Source organism: Balaenoptera borealis, assembly GCF_965194805.1.
Source record: "Balaenoptera borealis genome assembly, chromosome: 3".
NCBI lineage: Eukaryota > Metazoa > Chordata > Mammalia > Artiodactyla > Balaenopteridae > Balaenoptera > Balaenoptera borealis.
Genome location: NC_138866.1, coordinates 122,698,072 through 122,716,862, shown reverse-complemented (window position 1 = coordinate 122,716,862; position 18,791 = coordinate 122,698,072). Strand labels below are relative to the sequence as shown.

The following is an 18,791-nucleotide window of genomic DNA, read 5'->3' as shown; positions in this document are numbered from 1 at the left end:
CTGGCTGGCTCTCACCAGCTCAGTCTCAGTGTCTCTCACATCTTTCTCTGTCTCTCCTTAGTGTTCGCATCTCTTTCATCTATGGTCCCTGTGTCTCTCTGTCTTCCTCCCACCCATACCCCACACACGCACCCTTTCTCTTCCTCAGAGCCCCTTTGTCCACCCTATCTCCCCAGCTTCGTCTTGGGTCTGAGATCAGGGCAAGGGGGAGGGAGATGTACTGATGTCCAGGAGGGGCCTCCTTGGGCAGTCATATCTCCCCCACACTGGCCCTGTGAAAGGGGAGCCTCCACGGCCCCTGAGCTGAGAGACCCACAGAGCAGAGTGGGGCTGAGGTGAGAGGTTCAGGGGGGCAGATTTCCACTCACTGGAAGCAAGTGAAAGATGGGCTGAGTTTCCCATCCCAGGATGTGCAAGATTTCTACATCAGCCCAACCACTTGACTTTAAAGGACCCATCTGGTTTGGTGATTGGGGCTGAGTGATGGGGTCCTGGGCCTGCCCTGAGCTGAAAGGGTTAATGCCCTGGGCCCTGAGGGCCTCTCACACCTGCTCCCACTCCCCCTTCACCTGCACCCCTCCAGCTGCTCCTTTTGCGCTCTCGCTCTCCCTCTCGCTCTAGCTCTCGCTCTCGCTCTCTCTCCATCCATCCCTCTCTCCCTCTGTCAGGAATGATAAGAATTAATTAAATGTGTCCTCAGCTCCTGTCTGCTCACTTCCCCCAGGGAATTAACCAGTCCCAGCACTTCAGGCCTTGTTAGATTCCAAGAAAAACATACCACTTGTGCACTCTGTAACATGTATGTGTGCACGTAGCTGTCCCTGCACACAAAGGTGCACACAGGGGCGGTGTGCTATTGCATGTTTCTGCATGTCCCGTCTGCTGGCTCATCAACATATACAAGACTGTGTACAACTCCATATGCGCTCCTGAATCTGGAGACACATGTCAGGATGTTGGTGTGAATACGCATATGAGTCTCTTGGTGTGGCCGTGTGTCTACACCCTGAGTGGGCATGCATACGTGTGCATCATATGTCTTCACATTCAGGTTCACTCTGTGTGTGGACAGGTCTCTACTGAGTCTCTGTGCTTGTGCTGTGAGTCTGAGTAGACCTCATTACCATGCAAGTCTGTTTGGATGTAAACATATACGTCTCTGTGTTCTGGGTGTGTGTGTGTGTGTGTGTGTGTGTGTGTGTGCATAAACCTATGTGTGCACATCTAACAGTATGCATGCACTGGTGCATGAGCATGTGTGGGGGGCACATGGGCCGTGTGTGTGCCGTGTACACACACCCATACACCCGGGCTGCCTTACACTCACATCTCCTTCCTGGCTCCCCCGGGAGCCAGCAGCCTTGTCCCCAGCAAGAGCCATCGTGCCACATCTCCGGGGGGATGATGGTGGCAGCAGTGGCAGTACGGGTGGCAGAAGTCCGAAGTTAGGAAGGGGGAGGTGGTGGAGGGGAAGGCGCTCACTAATGAGGCCACCTTCCTTGCCAGCCTGGGAGCTGGTGCCACTCATTATCGTCTCAGTAAGCAGCTCCCCTGGGAAGAGCTGCTGCCGGAGCCCTGCTCTCTCCCTCCCCTGGGATCCCCTTTCCCCACCTCCCCACCAGTCGTGAGACCCTGCAGGAGCCCTGGGCACCAAGAAGAAGGGCAGACAGAGAGGAGGGCCAGTGCCTGGTCCCACCAGGGCACCCAGGATGCCCGTCTGCCTGCCTTCCTGCTGCCAGGAAGCCCACCTTTCAGTGTACTCCTCTGTGTTAGGACCTGGTCTCCAAAAGACTTCTGGAAATCCAAATGTGCTTCTGGAGAAAGGAAAGCCTATGCACCCTGACCAGTCCCATGACAAACAATGAGCATGCTCCTGTAAAATAAGCACTAGGCGAGAGTCAGCTGGTCTGGCTGATAATCCCAGTGCTGTGTGACCTTGGGCAAGCGCCCATACCTCTCTGGCTCTTGGTTTTCTTGTCTGTAAAATAGGGGAAGAAGACTAGAGCCACTGTTCTCAAAGAATGGTGCATGCATCATTGGTGAGATATAAGACTATTTTAGATAATACACAGAGATGGGCATCTGCTATTTTAACTATGTATTTATTTTCATTTATATATTCTCATGCATGTGTGTGTGTGTTTGTGTGTATTTAACTAGCACATCAGACCCCTGACTTCACAAACATTGCTTAAGACAAGGCTTAACACATTTAAATTTTAAAGTGAGCCAGTTTAAAGAAAAATGTTAAGTAAATGAGAGGAAAGGCTAGCATCTGAGTATGACAAAGTCCTGGTGGAAGTTGACAAATGACTGTGGCCCTGGGCCAGAGCATCTCTGAGGCCCTTCCCTCTCTGAGAGGCAGTGGATTTAGGACTCCAGACCCCCAAGAATGAGAAATACACAGACTGGGCCCTGGTTCCCACCTCATCCTCATCATCACCAAGACAGACCATCGTGAGGAGTGGCAGGAGAAGCTGCTATGCGGTAAGTGGGGTGGTCCCTCCTGGCACAGGCCCCCATGAGAACTCAGAGGACACAGAAGGTGTCCACACATGTGGCCCCTGTTGTGATTCAGGCCAGATCAGGCCGGGGCACAGGAATGGCTGAGACTGAAGGCAGAGGTAGCCGGGGTCTGGACAGAGAGGGCTCAGGCTGGGCCTGATGTGTCGTGCAGAGTCGGCAGCTGCATCTCCCACAGAGGCTGGAGGGGAGGCTGTCTGAGCCCCCCAGGCCGGTGAATGAGCCATTCCACCTGTGCTGCCCAGGGAGGAGCAGCCTGTCCCACAGCCCCAGTGCCTCTGTCCTCCAAGTGGCCGGGTGGGAGTCCCAGGAATTTACAGCCCAGCCTCCAGTGGGATTTATGAGTCTGCCTCAAGCCTGGCCTGCAGGGAGTGGCCGCCTGTCAGCCCGCCCCCCCCACCCCCCGTTGCTGCTGATTGATGAGGATGTTTCCTGCCAAGAAAAACTCCCCTCTGTGTCAGGCAGCAGAGGGAAAGTTTCCCAGGCCCAAGGGCCAGCCCCTCACCCCATACCTGTCCCCGATCTGGTCCCTTCTCCTTCCCTTACAGTCCACGCCTTCCCATGATCCCCCCAGCCCCACACGCTGACACCCAAACAGGAGGTGCACCCAAGGATCCCAACTCCCGGGCCAGAGCTCCACCCTCCCAGACCTGCCACTTGCTCATCCCTTCCCAGTGCCCTTCAAAACAGATCCAACCCAGGGTCCAAGGCTGGAATGCCAAATTCCAGAATGAATCACTGAGGGAATCCAGAACGCGTGCACACACACACACACACACACACACACACACACACACACACACATACTTCACAGATGAGGAACCAGAAGTCCAGAGAGGGATGGGCCTTGCCCAAAGTCACACAGCAGAACAGTGGTGTGGCTGAGACCTGAACCCACAAGACCCTGGACTAGTCATGTCCACGTCTGGTCACGGCTGATTGTCACACAGTCATACGGATAGTTTTCATCTCCAGATAAGGGCTCCTCTCCAGAGAACTGATGGATCTGGGTTTGAATTTCTTCTCTGTCACTTTGTATCTGAAAGTCACCACTTCTCTGTGCCTGTTTCCTCACCTGAAAAATGGGGCTCAAAAATAATCCTGACCTCCTGGGGTCATTATGAGGTTCAAGTGGTATAATACAGGTGAAGTCCCAGGACAGAGCTGGGACCCTGGCAGTGCTCACTAGGTAGTGGAGATTGTCCTCCTTCATTCCTGATGTCTCAAAGGGCCCCACTCCCTGATTTGCTAGGGGATAGGATAGGGTAGTTTAGGGCAGGTGGAGCAGGAGGAAAAGGAGAGGATGTATGTGGGGCTGCAGGGCAGGACTGAGGCCATTTCCTGCTGGAGGAAATCCTGGAAGGGTCCCTGGAAGAGGTGACTTCAAGCAGAGGATGCAGAGCTGTACCTCTCTTGCTCTGAGGCCACTTGGGGACTTCCTGAACACCACAGGGCTGAGGGGAAGCGCCCTGCCCTGGAAGCCAAGCCCAGCCCCAGCCCGAGCTGCTTCCCTGAGTGATCGGGGGTCAAGACCCTCCCCTCTCTAGGCATCTGCAAAACAGGGCCAGAGAGGACCGGACCACACACCCTAGAGGCATCTTCCAGCTCTGACCTTTATGCAAGCCCATCTAGACCCATCCCATGCAATACCTAAGTTTTACCACTGGGTGGAAGAAGAGAGTGCAGCTGGAAGCCAGCCTCCCTGCAGCTGCTGCTGGCCAGTCCCTCGCCCAGCACCAGATGTTCTTTGCTCCCCAACACCATCAGCTGGCTCTCCAGGGAACCAGAGCTGAGTGATCACCCACATCCAGACATTTGCTTCTCCCCACAGCCCTGCAGAGCAGCCAGCATTCTCTACTTTTCAGATGGGGAAACTGAGACCAGAAGAGGGGAGGCCTTGTTCAAGGTCACACATCAGACATGACAGAGCCAAATCTCTAACCCTTTTTCCCAGCCCCCAACACCCAGCCCCCTAGCAGAGGTTGTGTGAAGGGAGGACTGGAGTCAGGTAGACTTGGGCTGGAATCCTGGTTCCACCACCCCTAGCTGTGCATCACTAGGCAGGTCCCCCACCTTCTCTGATCCTTGGCTTATGTAGGCGTCTGGCATATGGCAAGTGCTGAACACATGAAGCCACTGCTTTGTTTCCGGTATATTTTACACTCCACGAGAGCAGACACATGTCTATATTGCTCACCTTGGTGTCCCCAGAGCTAGCATGGGGTGGATGTTCAGAGAATAATAGCTGCCTGGAGGCCCTCTCCCTCCCGGCCCTGTCTGGCACTCAGTATAAGGGTCTAGCCTCCTCCAGTCCCTTCCACCAACCCGAATCAACCCCTTCCCTTTCCCCCTTCCCCTTGGCAGCCCACACCCACCCAGGCCCTGAGGTAGTGGCTCCTGCCCACCTGCTCACCTTTTCTCCCTGTGTCTCTCAGCCCCACTTTTCCCTGTCCCTGCCTCTCCCTCAGTCCCTGTCTCCTGCTGAGCCCCTGCTCTGCACCACACACTGTGTTTACAAGAAAACCATGACAGTTTTTTATTTCTCTCTTTTGTCTCCCTTCCTCCCCTGAAGGAAACGCGCTTCCACTCTCCCAGGAAAAAAGGAAGGCTCCCGAAGAGAAAAAGCAAACAAAGGACAGTGGGGCCATGGATGCCCCCAGCCCCACCCATGGGCCACACGCACACACACACACACAATCCTCCTCTTGTCCAGGCCTCCAAGAGCCATTCTGTTATTTGGGGGGTAATTGAAAAATGTCGATCTTTATTGTGGAGGATAAACGAGGCAGAGGGACATGGGGAGCAAGAGGGAGAGAGAGAGGAGAAGCAGAGGGAGGCAGAAAGACTTAGAGGGGAGAAGAGTCAGATGGGAGAACGTGGGCTCAGAGAGGAGAGAGGAGAAGCCAGAAGGAACAGGTCGGCGGCAGACTCTTCCCCTGCAGTGAGCCTGGCAAGGCAGCTTCTGACCCCACCGGGAATCCCGGGAGAGCCGGGTGGCAGGAGCTCCTATTCTGGTCCTCCTGTCCCTGGGCAGCCCCTGGAGTGGGGTCTCTGAGTGCTGGGGGCAGGGAGAAGGGGTCTGGCTTGGTCAGCGAGGGCTTACAACCACAGGCGCCCCATCCAGAGGGGGGCCCCAGCCTGGAGGGTTGAGAGCCAGCCAGCAGTTCCTCTGCTCCCGGGACGAGGAATCATGCCCCAGCTCCATCCTGAGCACAGAGACCCTGCTGAGCTCCCTTCCCGCAGCCCACCCCCACCCCCTCTGCACGGTGGGGAGGAGGGGAGGGTTCTCACGGTTTATCTACTCTGAATCTCCAGGGCAGTGGGCTGCGCAAGGCAGCCTGGGGGGACATGAGTATGCGCGTGAGACAAGGAGGCGCCTGGAGAGAGGGGTGTGTGTGGTAGTAAATGTGCGTGTAGTATGCGTGTGTCTGTGTCTATGCCTTTCCCTGTGAATGTAATTTAAGGCCCGTGTTTGAGTGGGCTTGGTGTCAGGGTGTGTGTACGGAGTAGGGTGCGTGGTCTGAGCGTGCGCGTGCATGCGCGTGCACGTGTGAGCTGTACTGTGAGGAGCGTCTGTGTCCTGTCTCCATGCACATGTGGGTAAAGGATATGTGTCTGTGCACAACCCCTACCTGTGAGCCTGTGTGTGGTGTGGCAGTGTGTCCCCGCAGGCAGGGTCCCTCTTTTGCCCCTGGCCCAGGGCCACCATCCCCCAAGTCCCGGGAGCCAGAGTGACAGCTGGCCCTCAGAGTCCCTCCAGCAACAACAGAATGACGGTGACCTATCCCCCGCCCCAGCCAGCGTCCAGGAGGGTTGTGTGACTTCAGTTTTACCACCAAGCCCTGGCAGGGGTGACCCACGGAGGCCAGGCCTCCCCCTGGCCCTGGGAAGGGAGGGCGGAAGCGCTGGTAGGTGCCCTGCCATGCACTGACCCTCACCCACCCTCCTATGTCTGCCCCCGCCTGGAGAGCGCTGCTTCTCATCCTCCCACCAAGCCTCGCTCTGAATTCCTGGAGGGCGCGGCTGGGACTCCGAGGCACAGCCAGAGCCTGGCATAGGGCAGGAGCTTAGCAAATGTTTGTTGAACAAATGAATGATTGTGTCTGTGTGATCATGTGCCAGGCTCTGGGACCTAAGTACCCGAGGGTACAGGCTAAAGTCCTACAAGAATCAGACCAGGGCTTCCTGCCAGGTCAAGCGTGGCCCCCGAGTTGTTCAGAAGCGGCAGGGTCATCACCCGGCCAGGCCTGAGAGGCCATGCCCACTGACCTTCTCCAAGTCATCTACATGGTCACCACCACAGGAGAGGCAAGGCCAAGAGATGGGGACTGCTTCATCCAAAGGTCTGTCTCAAGCTAAATGACCCTGTCACTTCGTGGGCTGAGGCACAAGGGAGGCCCCATTTATCTTCTCTGGAGGCCACATCCCTTTCTTGGCGGGGCCATCTCTCTTCCAAACATCTTCATCCCCCAAAGATTCATACTGAATTCTCCAGCCTCCTCTCCTTCCCTTGGGACCTCAAACCAAGGGTTAGTTCTAGCTCTAGGGCTAACACCCAGCCCCTGCCCATAACTGGTGGTAGCTGGGGCCAGGCTGAAGGTCTGTCGCAGACTGAGCCATGGAGGCAAAAACTAGGATTTAGTCCTAATGTAAGTCAAGGGTCTCACCCCAGACTGAGCCCTCACTCTAATCACACTGCCAAACCTGGTCACACTCTGAGCCCTGACCCTGTCACACAGTGAGCCCTGACCCTGTCACACATTGAGCCCTGACCCTGATCACATACTGAGCCCTGATTCTGGTCACACACTAAGCCCTGACCTTGGTCACAGACTGAGCCTGGGCTTTCATTTAGAGACAGGCCATTAATTTGTCATAGGGCCAAAGCTGTTTCCCTGCCTCTGGGCCTCAGTTTTCTTCTCTTTTTAATGGAGGGCCTTGGGATGGGCTGAGCACTAAATCAGAAAACCCCTACTCAGAGGTTGGCCTGTAGCTTCCCTGACCTGGTGACACAGGAGAGCATCAGCCACTGCCACCTGCCAACCCCCACCCCTACCCAACACTTTCAGCCCAAGCATCACTAATTTTTGCAGCCGCCGTGATAAATGGCGTTGTCGGCAAAATGACATCTTTCCAATCTGCTGCAAGACAGATGGGTCCCCAAGCTCACTTGCTGTCTCTCGAGCCTGCCCAGACCAGCCCTGTGGACGAGTGGGGAGGACAGGACAGACACAATACCCCAGGTATGGGGGCTGCGGCGGGAGGGGGAGGAAATTTCAGGCCCAGAGTCAGGTATGACCCCAGTGGGGTTTTTTACAAGCCCCTTTTTAAAATATTCAGTTGTTTGTTTCTTTTTGATATTCCAAAGATGTTCTCTGCTCCTTTCTATCCAAAATTAGTTCTTCAATACCATTTTCATTTTCAATTAAAACCTGAATATTGCTCAAATTCGCAAGGATGAGCCACCAGACACTGGTTCCTAGTGGCCCTTTCCTCCTGCCTCCCTCTGCTTTGGGGACAGTGGCTGCAGAAGGACATGCCTCTGCCTGAGCCATCAGGCCTGGGGGACATTCAGCCTCCTCTCCTCCTTCCCTAAGCCCCTCTCCCTCCACAGTTCCTGCCCTCCCTTCCCCACTTCCGCAGGCTGCAGAGCCGGTGTGGAAGTCCTCCCCACATCTCCTGTGACGGGGGGAGCTAGGAGAGGGGCTGGTCCTAGGGCTGGGGACAAGTCGGAACAGGGGATCTGGATACCAAGAATTAAGGAAAGACGAATACCAGACTCTGAGACCCCAGCCTCCCCAGACACCGGCAGGAGAGCTGGCACCAGTCTGTCCAAAAGCGGCGAAGCCGGAAGAGGTAGGGGCTGCGGGCATCGCCTGGACTCATGAGTGAGGCAATACTGCCCCCTCCTGGCTGGTTCACGGCTCCTCCTCTCCTCCTCCACGGGGCCCCTGACGGCTGGCTGTTGAGGCTGGGGACACACAGGCAACTCTCCAAAGACAGCATGTGACATGCAGACCCTCCTCCCAGCAGGCCCCCTGCGCTTTGCCTATTCCCTAGGCTGATCGCTAGCTTCCAGGCTCTGCGCATCTTATCCAACTTTCTCTCACTGCCCAAGGAATTCTGAAAAGACCACGTCTTATCTAGCCCCATCACAGTGAGGACGAATCCTGAGTCACCTCCAAGCTGCCCACCGTCTGGTCCCATTATGGGCCAGCCTCCTACAGCCCAGGCACCCGCTCTCTGAGCCTCCCCCGGTTCCCTGCCCCTGCACACTTTGGTCCCACCTGCACGCCTTCCCTCTCATCTTCACCTCCACCAAGAATACCCTCCCTCCTACACACTGTCTCTGCTTGTCCTCTTGGGTTCCTCCCCCCAGGAAGGCTGCCCTGTGCCCCCTGCCCCAGCCAGAATGGCTCCTCCCTCCTGCCCCACTTGCCCTGCTCCTCTCTTGGGGGTGACCACTATCAGGGATCAGAATCAAACAGTTCGGGAGCTGGAGGGAACTTGGACACCCTCCAGGTCCACCGTCCCCCCTCACAGAGGCCCAGAGAGGTGAGGGAGCTGCACAAGTCCACACAGCACATTAGTGGCAGAGGTAGGCCTAGAACTCAGCTCCCCGGAGTCTCTGCCCAGGGCTCCTTGGAGGACACCTGATGAGCCACAACAGAACATCTCCCAGACAGGGACTCTTACTGCACCGCCAGTATCCCAAGACCCTCATCAGGGCCCAAAGAAAGCCACTGTGAGTGTTTGCAAAACGAAGGAATAAATGAAAATATTTATCTAATGCCTTCTATGTGCTGGATACAGCAGGCATCAGCTCTGCTACTTAAAACCTTGGTAAGTTGTTCGATTTGGTACAGAAAAATAACTTCTGGGGACGGGGGGTGGGGGTGAGTGCACCAGGAGGGGCCTCAGTCGTGAATGTCGACAATCAGTGGGCACAGGTGGGGCGAGTGCTTGATGCCCATGGTGAAAGCGGGCGTGCGGGACTTGTGCACCGTGACCTGCTGGACGTCATGGGAGCCGGGGCCGGGCCGAGGTGTGTGGTCCACCGGGTAGGTAAAGCGCCTGGCCATGCTGTACATGGGGCTGCGGTTCTGGTAGACAGACGGCTCAGGCCGGGCGTGCATGGCCGGTCCAGGGCCTCCTGCCACATCCTCCTTGTAGAACCAGTTCTTGTCCAAGGGCCTCAGGCTGTAGCAAGGAGCAGCTCTGTTGGCGGGCAGGTTGGGCCCCAGCAGGAGTGGCAGCTGGTACTGGTTGGGGCCCGGGTTGGGGTCCATCACTCTGTATGGGCACCGGTAGCCAAAGGTGTACTTGGGAGCCCTGCGCTCCCCAGGCGGGTGGGTCTTCTCCAGGTGGTAATGGCAGGAGGTCAGGGTGGGGCTCAGGCCTGAAAGTGTATGAATGAAGGGGAGGGGTCTCAGGACAGGAGCCAGGCCACATCTCCTGGTGTCCAACTAACGGGTCTAGGGAGGGAGCTGAGGTCTTGGTTAGCCTGGTATGACTTCTCTATAACCACCTTAGCATCGGGCAGGAATATCACCACCCCTGCGTGAGACTATGGGATGGAGGTGGGGAGGGACTTCAGCCATCCTGATATCAGGATTGTGACACTGTTTTCATAATATAAAAACCCCAAGTGTCATCAGAACATCACCCTTGGGCTGTCATTGTCCCTGTGACAGCACCAAGAAAACATCCTGAAATCACTACAGTGATCTCATTAGCATGACAATATTACTGCCACGACATGAGCCCTGTGATATTTTTATCATAACATCACCCTGCAACATACATGCATAACATTGGCCTCAAGACATTAAGTACTGTGACACAGACACTGTGACATCAGTGTCTTGATATGACATTGCAGGGAGAGGCCAGAATCTGCAGACACACCTGGCGAAGGGAGTCATGACCCCTTTGCCCCTGCTCCTGTCCCAAGCATGGACCCCCATCCCCCAACCTCCCAACCCTGGCCTCCCTCTCCCGGCCCATCTTACGCAGGTTAGAGATGTGCTCCGCCATGGGAACCTGAGGGCAGCTGGACATTCCAAACCGAGTTATTTTAGGATCCAAGAAATAGCATGGCCCAGGGTTGCATATGTCCACGATCCCTGCAAGGCAGCCAAGGAAAGGCCCGGTCAGCCCCAGAGGCCGCCCCAGGGTGAGTCTGGCCTGCCTCCAGGCAAGATCCCCCTCCCCCAAAAAGGATCAAAGGCTCCCTTCCAGTTCCTCGGGCTCTTGAGTGTTTCGGGAGCCTTGATTTCCTCATCCATAAAATGGGGCTTTTAACACATGAACTTGTTCAGAGGAACAGATAAAATAACAGCTGCGCAGCAGTTTGGTCAGCCCCCACCCCGCCAGGGATTGGTGCCAAGGGGATAATAATAGGCATAGTGGCTACTGTTAGTATGAGGAAGGGACACAGCCCTGGAAAGGGGGTTCTCCTGCTGAGGAGGGTGTGTCACCTCTGGGAGGAGCCGAGATCTCAGACCCCCAGATACACGCCCCTGCCCACTTTCTCCTCTCACTGGCCTTGGCTGTCATCCCCAGCTCTTCGATGGCCCTCTGCTCCCCACCTTCCAGGGGGTTCTAAGCCACCTGGGAAGCTTTGAGGGCACCCCCCACCACCACTTTCCCTCCACTCACCAGCTATTCCTGCCCAGCTGCTATGGCAAGTGAACCCATGGCAGCCAGAGCAGAAGGGCCCCAGCCAAAGACCACACAGAAAGGAGACCCTGCCAGCTGGATGCAACAGGTCCCTTCGAAGCTCCCTCAGGAGGCCCAGTTGGGAAATGCCCAGAGTTGCCTTCAGAGGGATGGGTCACCTGGCACCCCTGCTGGCTTCCTTCTGGACCCAGCAGGCCACGTGGGTGTCCCACTCAGGACAGGCCTGGGTTCCCAGGGGACTCTGGCTACAGATAATGACTCCTCACCTCTCACCGCAGCCCCAAACATCCAACAATAATAATCCTACGCCCACGGGGATGATGGGTGTGGTGACCACTCACGCTTCTCCGAGTGCCGGGTGTGCAGGGTATAGGCTGGCTCCTGGAACAGGGAGACGTCGTGGTCTGTGTAGCCCGTGCAGGATGGCCGGAGGTATTTAGCAGGCCCCGGACCTGTGAGCACCGACAGGGTGGCCCTCAGCCTGGGCCCGCCAGATCAGAGGCAGGGGAAGCCCCAAATACAGTGTGCCTTAAGAACTCTGGGGTCTTTGCTCTCACTGATGTCACCCTGAGACAAAGACCACCATCGAGGTGCTTCCTTTGGGGAAACGCAGTGTTCCCAGATAAAATGTGATTTCCCTTGGACAGGCAATGCATAATCAGAAAAGTAATAGTTACAAGGAACTGAGACCTTATTCTGTGCCGAGTACTATGCTAAGCATTTTCTGTGGGTTATTTCAGTTAAGCCTCTCGACAATTCTGTAAGACAGATACCCTTGTTTTCCCCATCTTACAGATGAGAAAATTGAGGCTTAGAAGTATCAATTTACCCAAAGTCACACAAGCCATTATTGTGAAAATTCTGAGACACCAGCCAACAGAGCCTAAACGTTTAATCACATACTAAACCACCTCCCACATAGAGCAACAATCAGTCATTAACAATGTAGTAAGAATTAGTTTGTCTGCTTTCAGTTGAGAGTAAGATTCAAGGGAAGTGAAGAAAGCTAGAGCTGGGCTAAAGATGCCACAGAATCCCTAGCCTTTTTCCAAAACTGGCCTCACTTCAAACCCCTTCCACCCCCCTCTCCTCCCCCATCTCCCCCCCCAAAAAATTCCCAGCAGCTAATACCGCCTGCAAAGTTTAGCTTGGAAGTGCTGATCTTCTGTGGCTTTGAGGCGAGTCTGAAAGGGCTTTGCAGGAGGCAGGACTGGAAGACTAGGACACCTTCGGCAGCTCTGCAAAGAGATGAATGAGCCCAAGCCCAGGTCTCACCTTTAATTGTTGCCAGGACAACAGGGGTCTGCTTTACCTCCTGCCCTGAGGGCACCTGCACCTTCCTCTCTGGCTGTTGCCCATAGAACACAGGGTTCCTGACCCCCTTGGGCAGTTTCATGTCTGGGGCCAAGCAGAGGGCAGTAGCAGCTGCTGAGAGACCCTAAGCAGCGGGCAAGGAGCTGGGCCTGGGTGGGGCCTGTTCCAGGGGCGCCTGCCCAAGCCCCTCTTTCCACTCTCTCTCCCTGATGCCAGAGGCTGTGTGGAGGCTGGGAAGCAAGACAGTCCTCCTGCTCGTGCAGCTGAGGCCACCTGGGGTACAGCCAGCTGCAGGGCTCAGCAGGCTGGAGTTGGGGATGACATCACTGCAGAACTTAGACTGTTTATTTCCTCCAGTTGCCGTGGTGCCTGAACCGTAATTCTACGCTGGCAGCTCAGCTGTGGAACCCTGAGAACTCGGCCCCCCTGTCCCTGCTCCCAACCTGGCTAAGTAGCCTGAGGGTCCCCAGAACCTTGGGGCAGGAAAGAAAAATGGAGAAGTGGAGTGACAGATCCAACTCTTCACTCCTGGTGGGTGCCCTGAGGTTTCTGAAAGAGTGGACTGGTCATGGGTGAAGGGTTCTTGCCACCTGCACAGCCCCCTGGGGTGGTCCTCTATTGCCTGTCCCTCCCACCTATCTCCCAGGTTCTGGACATGCCCTCCCTTCTATCACAGTCTGTTTTTTCTTGGGAAAGTATCAAGCCAATTATTTCACACTAAGGTGTGATTGTCTGATAGCTTCCCAGACTCCTATCCCACAGTGTCTTTAGGGATCCACGTCTAGCTCAAGGAATACTTGCCTGCTGCTGGCATTTCAGGCAGGCAATGGGGAGCAAATAAAGAAGGGGGGAGGGTGGTGCTGAGGCCTCAAGAAGTTACTTCCTGTGCCTGTGGTCAAGAGCACCCCCTGTGGCGGCAGAAGTGTAAGAGAAAACATTGAGGGATAGGGAATATACCCAGCTACCATATGATTGATGGATGAGCCCCAAGGCTAAGGAAATGCTAGACACTCCTTCACCCTGAAAAATCCCAGAGGCTCAGGGGCCCCGGGGCCTGCTTGCACCTAGCAGTTCATAGCTCAGACTAAGGATTTGATCTAGAGGGGTTTCCATCTCGGGGAACAGATGACTGCTGGCTTTAGAGAGAGTGTCTGTCACAGCCCCGGTACACAGATAAGGAAGCTGAAGACCAGAAAGGGGCAAAGACTTGCCCAAAGTTTCCCATTACATTAGTAGCAGAGACAGAACCAGAACACAAACCCCAGAGCTCTCTTTAGATCATAGCCTCTGATCTAATGGAAACCAAACCATGCTCTGAACTCATTCCAACCAACAGGCACAATGAGGACTTGGAGCAGACCAGCCAGGTGTGCTGGGTGCTCCAGAAACCCCTGGTGGGGCTGAAAGGCTTGGAACAGAAGGCAGGGCTCCCCACCTCCGCCAGTGGCAGCAGATCTTTCCTGTGCCTCTCTCATAACCCGCGGGGCAGCCAAGCCTCGGATTTCTGGGGAGGGAGGGCTGGGCAAGGCTGGGATTGGCCCAGCCTCAGCTGGCCTCGGGCCACAGGCAGTGCCTCTTCCTCACCCCCATCATTGTCAGCTTTTCCTGGAGGAAGCTGCAGGCCTGCTGGGCCCAAGCCCTGATGGTCCCCTCATGCTGATAGGGGCCAGATGTGGGGCTGGGCTCTTCACCTTCCTGGGCTGGGGGGAAGGTGGTGATCTACAAGTATTTCAGACCCAGGGAGCCTTCCTGACACCCACACAAACACTGTTCCTGTCTGCCATCCTTGTGCCTGGCTCTCTTAGGGAAACCGAGCCACTCTACACCCCGGAATGTCACAAGCCACCCCACTTCTGCTCCAAAGGCTCCTTTCACTTCAACTTTAACAGAGACTTAGCTCACCCCTGGAGACAGCCTTTGGCTAGCTTCAAAGCTGCTGCTCTGTCCCTCAGAGCCCAAGGTGGAGCAAGTCCTGGTTTCCTTGGTATCCACCCAGGCAGTGTCCCCTCCCTGACAAGAGCACATCTCCCCAAGACGCCAGCATCCAGGGTGCCCCGCTTCATCTCTCAGGGGTGCCATCTGTCTTGACGTGTTGACCTGGCGGCCCTGGCTCATGGTCTTCTTCCCCACTCCTCAACTCCTGCTATTACCCTGGTGACTTAGGCCTCCCCAAGGACCACCCACCATCCCTTGGCCTCCCAGCTCCCAGACCTCGTCATCTCCAAATGCCTCTGTTCCACTCCCTCTCAACCACCCTCCCCAGCACATCCTGGGCTTCTCACCCTCCTCCCAGGAGCACCATTCCCTGTCCTTCCATTTCTGGCCCTGTACAGATTGCCTGCTGTCACTGAGATCCCATCGGTGACCCTGCACCTCCTCCCCATCCTTCAGGCTGCCCTCCTTGTCCCACTTCTTTGCTGGTAAATCCCAGCCCTGAGTCACCATGTCTGCCTTGCCCTCCTGTACCAGGCAGCTAAAAGCTGTTGGGGGTAGACCCATGGCCCCCAGACCCTGGACTTCTGTCCATGCCGCCCAGTTGCCCATCTCCGCGCCGGTCAGCTTGCTCTCTCCCTCTCGCCAGAGATCATTCACACATGGCTTATTCCCATCTGTGTGCCTGGCCCTCCCTCCAGCCCCTGCTCTGCCTCCTGCTCACAGAGAGAACAGAGGACATCAGACTGGGCTTGGACTCGAACCCTCCGTACTACACTGTCAGAACCAGCAGTTTCCATCTGCTGTCACCTGCTCCCACTTCCCTCCTGGGGCTTAGGAGGACCCACCAGGACCTCCTCCCATCTCCTCTGTGTCTCAAGAACATTTCGCTGTCCATTGCCGCCTTCTCCTTTCTTTAAAGGATCCTCATCTGGCTCCTTCCTATCATGTTCTACATACTCTGCATCCCTTCCATCTATTAAGAACCATCTAACACAGGGAACTATATTCAATATCCTGTGATAAACCATAGTGGAAGAGAATATTTAAAAAAAGAATGTCTATATATGTATAACTGAGTCACTTTGCTGTACAGCAGAGATTGGTACAACATTGTAAATCAACTATACTTCAATTTAATTTTTTTTTTAATCACTGCTATCGAAAAAAATAATTAAAATGTTTTTTAAATTTAAAAAATAAAAACCATCTTCCTGGCCACGCACACCTCTCCCCAGTCCACAGGCAAACTTCCCCAAAGAGGCATTTTTCCTACAGTCTCATTCTCGCCTCCCTTTCACATTCTGACTCCCTGCAGGCTGGCTTCAAGCCCGTCGCTCCCCCTAAACTGTGACCTGCATGTGGAAGCTGCAGCCAATAGCCACCTCTCACTCTCACTGGACCAGCCTCCCAGCAGCACTGGGCCGCAATGACCGGCCACTGCCTCCTTCTTGCAGGACCTCTTCCTGGTTCCAAGATGTTCTGGTCTTCCTCCCATGTTCCCATTGCCCCTTCACAAGCTTTCTTCCTGGCTCTTCTTCCTCAGCCTGACCTTTCAGTGTTGGCATATGCTCATTAATTGCAAAGGGAAAAACAGTAACTTTACAGGGAGAATCTTGGCAGGCACCACCTCAACCAAGGGATGTAAGTTAACATTATTGGGACTTCCCTGATGGCACAGTGGTTAAGAATCCGCCTGCCAATGCAGGGGACACGGGTTCAAGCCCTGGTCCACGAAGATCCCACATGCCGTGGAGCAACTAAGCCCATGTGCCACAACTACTGAGCCTGCACTCTAGAGCCTGCGAGCCACAACTACTGAGCCCACGTGCCACAACTACTGAAGCCCGCGCACCTAGAGCCCGTGCTCCACAACAAGAGAAGCCACCACAATGAGAAGCCCGCGCACCACAATGAAGAGTAGCCCCCACTCGATGCAACTAGAAAAAGCCCACACACAGCAACAAAGACCCAACGCAGCCAAAAATTAATTAATTAATTAATTTTCAAAAAAGAGTTCTTTGTACATTAAAAAAAGAGAGTCACACTGGTTTAAAATAAAGAGAGAGTAAAAAGAAAAAAAATCATCAACAATGGGACAGATAGATGCTGTGTACCTCCTGAGAGGATGCAATGAGAAGGACACAGGATCACTTCTGGGGTGTTCCCACCGAGGGTACATAACCTGAATCTAATTGCAAAGAAACCAGATAAACTCAAATCAAGATTCATGTTCCAAAGTAAAATAGGTCTGTACTTGCCAAAAATGGCAATATCATGAAAGATAAAGAAACACTGAAGAGCTTTTCCAGATTAATAGAAACTCAATGTACTTTCTATTCAAATGCAATGTAGGAGCCAGGAGTTTCTTTTTGCTCTCAAGGATATTACTGGGGAAATTGGCAAAACCAGAAAAAAGCCTGTAGCTAGTTAAAAGTATTGTACCAATGTTAGTTTCCTGATCTGGGTTCTGAAAGAGAAGGTCCTTGTTCTCAGGAAATACATATTGAAGTATTTAAGGATAAAGGAGCATTATATCTGCAACTTACTCTCAAAAAATTCTTACAGGCAAAAAATATGTATATACGTAGAAAAGAATTTAAAGGTGATAAAACATTACCATTTGGGAAATCTAGGTGAAGAGTATGTGAAAAATACTTGTAATGGCCTTGCTACTTTTCTCTAAGTCTGAAATTATGTTAAAATAAAAATTTTTTAAGAAAAATATGTTGGTATCTCAAAGTTCAGTCCTGCAGTCTTTTATTGATCACTCTCTCATATATCACAGCAACAAAACATGTATGCAAATTTGTTTAAAATTTGTTTCCTATAACCATAAATAATAAATAATTATTCAATTCAAAAAAAAAAAATGTTCAGTCCTGGGCCTTCCTCTCCCATTTCACCACCCTCCTCTCACTGGGAAGTCTCATCCCCTCTTGTTGCTTCAGTCTCATTATCTGTACCCCAATAATTCCCGAATATATATGTCTCTGGCTCAGATCTTCTTAGGAGTTTAGACTCCCATATCCAACAGCCTGCACAGTGTCACTTGAGATTCTCACAAACATCTAAAAGTCAATAAGCCCAGAGCTTTTCTCTTGAGATGCTCCCTGTCCCCCATTTATATCAATGAATGATGTCACCACCTACCCAAGTGTCCAAGCCAGAAATTCTGGACACCTCCCTTGTCCTTACTCCCCACATCCAACAATCACCAAGTCATTTGGGGAGCCTGTGAGCTCCCAAAGACAGGGCTCTGTCACTTACCCTTGTGTCTCCAGCCCCCAGCATAGTGCCCTGACATATGGTAAGTGCTTAAGAAAGGTTTGTGGAATGAATAAATGAGTTGATCCATTCATTGATCAAGGAAACATCATTCCTCCTCATGGGAACAGAGTCTTACTTTCTGAACCCAGACACAGACCCAGTCTGGCTGACTGGACTGCAATTTACATTCATGGAGGTCTGTTTCAGTTATCTCTTGCTGTGTAACAAATTATCCTCAAAGCCTAAGAGCTTAAAATAGCAATACACATTTATTATCACACACAGTTTCAAGAGTTTAGGGGCTAGGAGTTTAGAAGTGGCTTAGTTGGATGGATCTGGCTCCAGGTCTCTCCAGAAGTAGCAGTCAAGATGTCAGTAAGAGCTGCAGTCATCTGAAAGTGTGACTGGGACTGGCACATCCACTTCCTAGATGGCTCACTCATGTGAATGGTGGGCTGGCGCTGACCATTGACAAAAGGCCTCAGTTCCTCTCCACAGGGGCCTTTTGCAGGCTGCTTAACTGTCCTCAGGCCGTGGTGGCTGGCTTCCCCCAGAGCAAGCAATCAGAAGAGAACCGCCATGCAATCAAGGCAGAGGCCGCCGTGTCTCTTGTGACCTGACCTTGGAAATCATACTCCATCATTTCTGCAATGCCCTATTGGCCATTTGGGTCAGCCCTATTCAATGTGTGGGCGGTGACTCCACAAGGTTGTGAATGCCCAAAGGTGAGGACCATTGAGGGCCATCTTGGAGGCTGGCTACCACAGGTTTTTCACTGTACAAGGACACCTAGCCAATGGGGCCAATAGGAGCTGAAATTCAAGCTGTATGTTCTTGGGTGAAGTGGTTGAAGACAGCCCTGCCAGCTTGCTCCAGCTGCCTCTTGGTTGTCAATCTTGCCTCCCCTTCAAAGGATTCCTGGAAGACGTGCAGAGAACACAACCCTGGCCTCAACAGGTGCCCTCATCATAACCACCAGGCACTGCCCTTCATAGTTTATAAAGCCCCAGCACCTCTGTTGGAAGGCATCATCCAAGCACCATGGCGGTTCTACTGTTTACTAATGAGGG

General features: G+C 53.7%; 1 protein-coding gene across 2 annotated transcripts in view; it reads right to left on the bottom strand.

Annotated features, from left to right (window-relative positions):
• Positions 1–4,823: 4,823 nt before the first annotated feature.
• Positions 4,824–18,791, bottom strand: part of CIMAP1C (ciliary microtubule associated protein 1C) — a 33,187-nt gene continuing 19,219 nt past the window's right edge. Inside the window, exons 1-4 of one of the 2 annotated variants that reach the window (XM_082387070.1) lie at positions 12,481–12,747; positions 11,547–11,657; positions 10,536–10,649; positions 4,824–9,922 (exon numbers count right to left, since the gene is read on the bottom strand). In XM_082387070.1, the coding sequence (XP_082243196.1) occupies positions 9,441–9,922; positions 10,536–10,649; positions 11,547–11,657; positions 12,481–12,601 (828 nt within the window). In that variant the 5' untranslated portion in view covers positions 12,602–12,747 and the 3' untranslated portion in view covers positions 4,824–9,440. Of the gene's footprint in view, positions 9,923–10,535; positions 10,650–11,546; positions 11,658–12,480; positions 12,748–18,791 lie in introns of those variants that run through there. The other variant, XM_082387069.1, reaches the window with a different exon arrangement.